The following is a 7,614-nucleotide window of genomic DNA, read 5'->3' as shown; positions in this document are numbered from 1 at the left end:
CTGTAGAATGCGTTTTCATGTTTTTCTAGTTCTCTTGCATGCATGGATGAGCGATCTCCACATTTTTTTCTTCTTTCAATTTGATGCCTTTGGTATCCATAAACCACTTCAGGCTATACTTAAACCAAGTTAAATTGAATGGTCTGTGTCTTTATTTTATCCAACAAGTAACTTGTAGTCAAGTTGAATTGTGTTAAAATTCTTGCCAACTTTTCTGGTTGTTGAGCATTGCAGAGACAATTGATATATGAACGGGGAGATATGAATTTTATTATTTATTTACATGTGATGAAAATTAACTTATTAAACTGATCTACACTCAGCTTCCTTTTTTCCCTTCTCTATCTGTTGTGCTCTTAATTTTCATATTGCTATACATGGTCATTCCTCTCTAATGTCTACGCTGCACAATAATAGGATACCTCTTCTGCGTCCTAGTAGTTGGAAAAAACACCAACTTATCTTCCTCAGCAGGAACCCAACTGCCATGAATTGAAAGCACAACATTAGTGATAGATTAAACACTCACACATGCACTTTTTTTTTTATCAATAAATGTTTAATTGTTAGTTTTGTTAGTCTTTGTTAGCAGGAGAGCGAATCCACGATTTAACACGCATAACTATACAAAATGTTCGTACCTGAAGCGGGTAACAATGCGGTGAAGGAAGACAGACAGTACAACTCTGGCTAGCTCATAGCCAGGGCACAACCTTGGCCCTCCTCCAAATGGTGTATAAACATTCCCAGGATTTGCTGTTTCTGATGAGTTACTCTGTAAATTTTGACCACAAGTAAGTAATTGAAGAATAAAAATTAATGTGCGACCGAACTTAGATTAGTAATAAAGACTGAATTGAAAGTACCTGCCATCTCCAGGGATTGAAGGACCGGGCATCTTTGTAATGTTCAGGATTCAGATGTACAGCACGAAATGATGCAAAGACTTTCCATCCCTTAGGAATAGTGTAACCTATATTACAAGTGAAGCGAAGCATTCATACTTTGTTGAAATTGAAATGTGCATTGTCTAATAGGCTATATATTTTACAACTTTTTTGGTGGCTACCTTTTATGTTGATGTCTGTCGTTGCTCTCCTAAATATCCCACCAATTATGTTTGCCACTCTCAAGGTCTCATTCACAACCTGTATTGCACAAATGATTTAAAAACAAGTAAAGGATAAGATTACAAAGTAAACAAACACCGACAAATTAATTAATAGTAGTTGTTACTTTATATCCTTACTGTTAATTTAACTAAACATTGAGGATTGAGTTACATTTGTATACTTACACATTGAGTAAATGCCATTGACTTGTAATCCGTCCATTCCAGTGGTGCCCCTGGGTGACTCTTTGCTCTGATTTGGTCATGCTCTTCCTGCCAAATAACACAATCAAAGTCTCATATAATACTCCAGTTTGATCATGAGTGTCATTGACATTCACTCTAAAATCTTAAATAGTCTTATTTACAACATCAAATGACAGACTGAACCACTAAATAGCAGAAATCATTACATCGTCCAGAACTACTATGGATGCCATAACTGAGTGTTCTTAATTGTTTCTTGTAAGCTAAAAAACTGTTATACTATGTTACATAAAAATAGGTCGAGATCATGAACACTGAATCAATACTATGGAATAATTTCTCCTAATTAACATGCTGATACCAGATTCAAGCTAAAAAAATTTATTACGAAAAGCAGGAGGATTCAAAATTATTCTCATCCAGCATGCTACTAATACTGCTAGCACGTGGGGATTGAGACTAATTATGACATGGTCACGTTTTACTTAATTACGATCGTGTGATCATAAATAGTCATTGAAATCAGAGCCACATGACTTCCCAAGCAATGCAAGGACATGGGGGTCCAAGTAGATAACTCCGCGGCAAAACAATTTCTGCAATCTGCACAACACAAAAAGTACTTTCTGCAGAGTGCAGATGATGCAGATGCAGACGCACGGTGGCAAGGGTCTTATCGTCTTTCAACACCACACACGGAAGATCAGGTCAAAAGACCAATACCAAGCGTGAGCTTTGAATGTAATAATTTTGCCTCTTGGTTCCAGCCATGTCTCCTATGTCTTTTTCCTTGTTTACTTTTCTACTACGTTTTCACATCATCATTAATTTTCTCTGTTAAATGAACTCCTTGGCTATAAAAATAATGTTTATTATTAAAACTTTATTTTTTCTGATAAAACTAATCAAAGTCTTCCAAATATTTATTTGAAAGCACTTGTGTTGGGATTTTGTTGGTATGTCAAGTATTGTGTGATATGGATGGTGTCATGAAATGTCAAAAAACTTGGACACGGGCGGTGGGCAAAGAATAATTGATTGGCGAAATGAAAATATGGAGTCAATGGTGAAATGACCTTGATCACCATTACTAATGAATTGCCCATATCCTTTTTTTGTGGCTGCTCTCAGTCATGCCAAAGCATGATCAGTTTTGGTACTGTTCGGTTGAGTGAAATGAAAAAAAAAAATGAGATTGAGATGAAAATTTTAAATAAAAGTAAAGTGTAAAAATGTTAGACTTACTTAAATTTTGAAACTTTTCATTCTTTTTTTTTCTACTTTTCACACAATCGAACACTATGTTTCAACCCTATTAACTACGGTGAAAAATTTAAGGCGACAGGCTTTAACTACAAGGTTTGAAATGAATATATTTAACGTGCACAAAACAACAAACCAGACATCAAATATTTCCCTCTGTGTTTCGTGTCCCAGGGAAAACAAGAAAAGGAATACCGCAGTTCATACTTCATAGTCATACTTTTCAAATTTTAGATTAGTAGAGATAACCATTTTTTTCATAAACAACTTATCAAAATTTGGTTTCCTTAATGATTGTCCTAAATAAAGTCAACAGTCATAATAAATAAATAAAATTACTATTAAAAATTTAAAATCATGATAAAATAAATATATTGACTATATTAAATGTTATATTTTTCATATAAAAAAATCCAATTATATTTTTAACTATTTTGTTATGTTTTGAAATGGTAGTTTTGTTTTTTTATAATGAAAAGTCAATCCCGGTTGGGGTGGAGACATTGAGTAGAGAGGATCAGATAACGAAAATGAGGTTTCAAAGGAAGCACACCACACGGTGGAGTTGTGGTGGTCATGGTCATGGACATAGACAGGGTGCAGGGTGGGGTTCCATGCAGCCACATCCATACGGTTCACCGGTTCAGTAAACCCCAACTAAATCATTTCATCAAAATTTCACAATTATAATAATAAAGACAAAAAATTCTTAGAAATTAAGAAAAGTAAATAAGATGCACGAGTGTAGTAGATAGGTTTTTGTGAGATAGGCCACTAATTCTGTGAATCGAGTTCTACATAAACAAAACTTTAATAAGTCACATATATAAAGAGAATAACGAATATTCTCATGATCATATAATTAAATAAGGTACACTGCTTGGAGATATAATTGGGAAGGAGGAGAGGTAGCAGATTTGAATCCTTTCCTAACTGTTATTTATAACAAAACTAACAATTGATAAAAAAGAAATTAAGGTACAGTACTTAGTAGGTAGGCTTATTACGTACCTTGAGCTGTGCCAAGGCCAGAGGAGTCTCAGTGAGGAACTTGATCGCAAGAGTCATTATGGTAGAGGTGGTTTCGTAACCGGCGACGAGCAAAGCCAACAAAAAATCCACTATTTCCTCGTCGGAAAGGTGGTCGCCGGAGGCCAACAGTGCCCCAAGCATGTCACTCTTTTTCTCTTTGTTTTCACCATACTCTTTTCTCCTCTGCCTCACTACCAACGCTAGTGCCTCTGCCACCTTTGTTCTTGCCTGCATAGTCAATTCATATCACTAATTATATGTTATGCACTTATGCTATTCACCCACATATTATGTAAAATTATTAACTCTATTATTTAATATAATTAGTATTACAAATAAATGAGGAAAAATAATATTAACCCATGAAAAACTTATTAAAAATAATAAAAAGGAGAGGGAAATTTAGGTGCATGCACCTTGATGGCTCTGCGGTATGTGGTGGAGAAGAGAGGAAAAGGGAGAGTGAAGAATCCTTCAATCACAAGAACATACTCTTTCCTTAGATTCTCAGTCCATTCATCTGGGTCAAAGCTCATCAACTGCTTCACCGTTAACTCAAATGTTATCTGCAAGTAACCCAAAACAAGCAAAAGTTGTATTGTTATAAACAATTATCCATAATCACCTTCATCATCATTACATAAACGTTTTTAGCAATTTGGGGAATAAAAAAGAAACACTTGAAGGAATTAATAAAAAGCAATCGCCCCCCTCTTTCCACATAACTTATATTACATCATATATGCAAACATATTCTATATATGTGTTGATGTGTATGCTCACCCTACATGATGATGACCAAATGTTTTATATCCAGAGTGTGATTATTATCGCTTGCAGCCCAAAAATAAACCTTTTCATTTAAGTTAACGAGATGTAAAGGCTCATGTGCAAGGAAATTGGACTCATTGTACCGAACCATGGAATCTGAGTCACCACCCCCATTCCCATTACGTACATCGCAATCACATGCTAACACCCATATTACTTAAATTAATTAACAACAACTTTCTCTGATCAACCAATTGATTGAATAAAAATAATAACAAAAATATACTCAAACAGGGACAAAGAGAGAGAAAGCTTTAAAACTTTCCACTCCCGGTTAGACACATACACAAAAGTTGCTAATTAGCTTTCAACTAAATAAGTAAACAAACAAAACTAGATCCAGAGATAATAAAATTGAAGGGCAGAAAGCAGGTGCTGGTCCACCACTTCTCCCCCGCCATATGATATGATGATGGTGAGTGAACTAGCTAGACTCGACCAATCCATACACCGGGTTAACTCACTACATATACTTGCAACATGTTATTGCTCGGTGATAATTTGGGAAAATTAAAACACTCTAAGCACTTATTCTAATCAAAATTAAAATTTAACTTTTTGATAATCCGCAAGGATTTACAGAATGAAACGTGACTGTAATTCTTACTACAAAGTCAAGGTTTTTCGAAAATGGTCGATATAATTATAATTACGGTCTCAGTAATTACGCAAGTAATTATAATCAATATTTAAAACTTTAGTAATCCATATAATAAAAGTTTAACTTAAAATAATAAAGTAAAACTTTAATTCTGATTGGATAACCACGGAGTTTTGTAAAATATCTAATATAAATGCACAGGTCAAATGAAAAAATTAAAATATGCAAGTTAATTTTAAATTAAGAAAAAAATGAATTCATTTAAACTTATTATATTATTATGTGTTTATCGTTGTTATAGTAAGAGTATTTATGGAGAAATTTATTCAAACCTTTTTTGCCTGATCCATGAGAAAGACAGTGTCGGACCAGGCATCGAGGTTGAGGCAGATGAGGCGGTCGATGTGGTGAAGAAGATGATCCTTGATGATGGAGGAGTTGGCGAAGCTCATTGTGAGAGAGTGCATTCTCTTGTGGAGAGCACCTTTCATCAACAGAAGAGAGTGTTTTCCGAGCAGGTTCGATATCGAACCGGGATAACTGCAATCCAACAGCTTCCCTTCGTTCTGCAGAATGAACCGGTTCACCTCCGGGTCCGCCGAGAACACCGTCGGCTCGCCGAACACGTGCGTCGTGAAGATCGAACCGTACCGCTCCACGCGCTCGTCGATGAAAGGCTCCGGATTGTCGCTCTTGTACGCCGATATCAGCTGCAGCGTCTCGCCGATCAACGGCAGGCCGTGGCTCCCCGGCGGGAGGCGGAACTGACGGCGGCGGAACACGCGGCGGAGGTATAAGAGGGCGACGGTGAAGAAGATGACGGCGAACGAGAGAAGTGTTGGCAAAGAAGCCATTGCTGTAACAGAGAAGAGAAGAAGAAGGAAATAAAAGAAGTTTAAAAGGCGCTAAAGTGTGAATATGTGAATAAATATAAAGCAGTTTCAGTCTGTGTATACAAAAAAAATTGATTTTGAATTAAATTGGTTTGGTAAAAATTATTGTTGTTAAAATTGATTTTAAAATGATATGATTTAATATTTTATTATAAAGTTAAATTAAAATTATAGATTTAACTTAGAAATTATTTTAAATTATTTCAATTTTAAATCATTTTGTAACATAAAATGAAATAAAAATATATTCAAAATTAGAATTTTGTAAGGTGAAAATCACACACCTAATAGTTGAAAGTTGAAGGGAGAGAGAAAAAAAAGGGCATTAATGGAAAAGTGAAGGAGCGCACGAGGGGGTGGGGGTACCTGTGCTGTGTGTACCCAGTGATCAGACTCTCTAGAAGGAGAAGAAAACGATGCGTGTGGGGAAAAGAAAGAAAATTATCTCATGATATTTTCTCTTTTCAATTTCTAGACTTATTTTAAATAGTAAAAAATAATTATTTATTTTAAGTAATTTATTGAGAAAACTAAACCCACATTATTAAATATTGACCACATTTTTTCCCACATTTCCCTGTCTATGAAATTAATGGGAAATCTAAATTGCATTCTTTTTCTCTTTGAAACCAAGGATAAGATTTGGGGTGAGAAAGGAAACTATGAAAAATTTCCTCTTTTCTTATCTTTTTCTCCCATCCTCTTTTTTCTTTTTGCACTTTTTCATTCAAAAGGAATAAGCCATTAAACACTGAATGAGCTCAAAGAGGACCATGACCAATTTGTTACGTTGCATATCCATATTGCCTATGTACTTTACTTGTTTTGTTCCTTTGGTTGGTGTAGAAATATTTTCAGTCAATTATTTCTTCTATTATGGAACAATAAATATAAAATATCAAATTTATAATTGATTGTGAGTGATTTTAAAATTATTTATCGTTAGTCAACTATTTCATTTTCAGTTATCATTCTCTATTTTCAAGTCAAAATGAATATAGTAAACAACCAAACTTTCAAGTCAAAATGAATACAGGAAACAACCAAACCAAACATCTTCTAATTGTTTGAGGGAAAATAGGTTAGTTCATTCAAAATTATAGTCTAACATTTTTTTTAGGAAATAAACTATCCAGATTTTTTTCTAAAAACAAAATAGTTAAAAAAACTCAAATTTTGAATCATTTAAAAAGCATTTAAAACCCAACAAGTTGACTTATTTAAGTAAATATAAATATTATTATATTGAATTCTAATAATAATATACTAAAATTATATATTTATTTACCTTTTTAAATACTAAATAATGTTATACCAACACTATTAGAAAATAGACTTTTAATATCGATTATTAAGGACTTTCAACGTCGATTCTTAATTGATGTTAAAATTATCAACGTTAATATTTGTTTTAGAAAATTGATGTTAAGTTAAACAACACAATATCGATTTTCTAAAAAATCGATATCGTATAGTAAGACATAACCAAAAAAAATGTAAAATATATAAAACAACATCAATTTTTAGAGAAAAATCGATGTTGGTGAGCAGAAAACAACATCGATTTTTCTCAAAATCAATGTTATTTTTTGGAATTTTTTTAATATCCTGTCTATTTTCTTAGTTATCCAAAATTAACCTACAAATTGAAAAACAAAACCAATCCATACATTTTT

The 7,614-nt window shown here is 33.6% G+C and overlaps 1 protein-coding gene across 1 annotated transcript; it reads right to left on the bottom strand.

Annotated features, from left to right (window-relative positions):
- Positions 1–246: 246 nt before the first annotated feature.
- On the bottom strand, positions 247–6,019 carry CYP90A15 (cytochrome P450 90A1). Its single transcript, XM_003538412.5, has 8 exons — positions 5,378–6,019; positions 4,030–4,179; positions 3,593–3,841; positions 1,298–1,384; positions 1,070–1,148; positions 867–973; positions 642–775; positions 247–482 (listed from the first exon to the last, which is right to left on the bottom strand). The coding sequence occupies exons 1-8, from the start codon at positions 5,897–5,899 to the stop codon at positions 392–394; spliced, it is 1,419 nt and encodes a 472-aa protein (XP_003538460.1). The 5' UTR covers positions 5,900–6,019; the 3' UTR covers positions 247–391.
- Positions 6,020–7,614: the final 1,595 nt, after the last annotated feature.

The sequence above is a fragment of the Glycine max genome, chromosome 11 (assembly GCF_000004515.6).
Source record: "Glycine max cultivar Williams 82 chromosome 11, Glycine_max_v4.0, whole genome shotgun sequence".
Lineage (NCBI taxonomy): Eukaryota > Viridiplantae > Streptophyta > Magnoliopsida > Fabales > Fabaceae > Glycine > Glycine max.
This window is presented reverse-complemented; position numbering and strand designations above follow the sequence as displayed.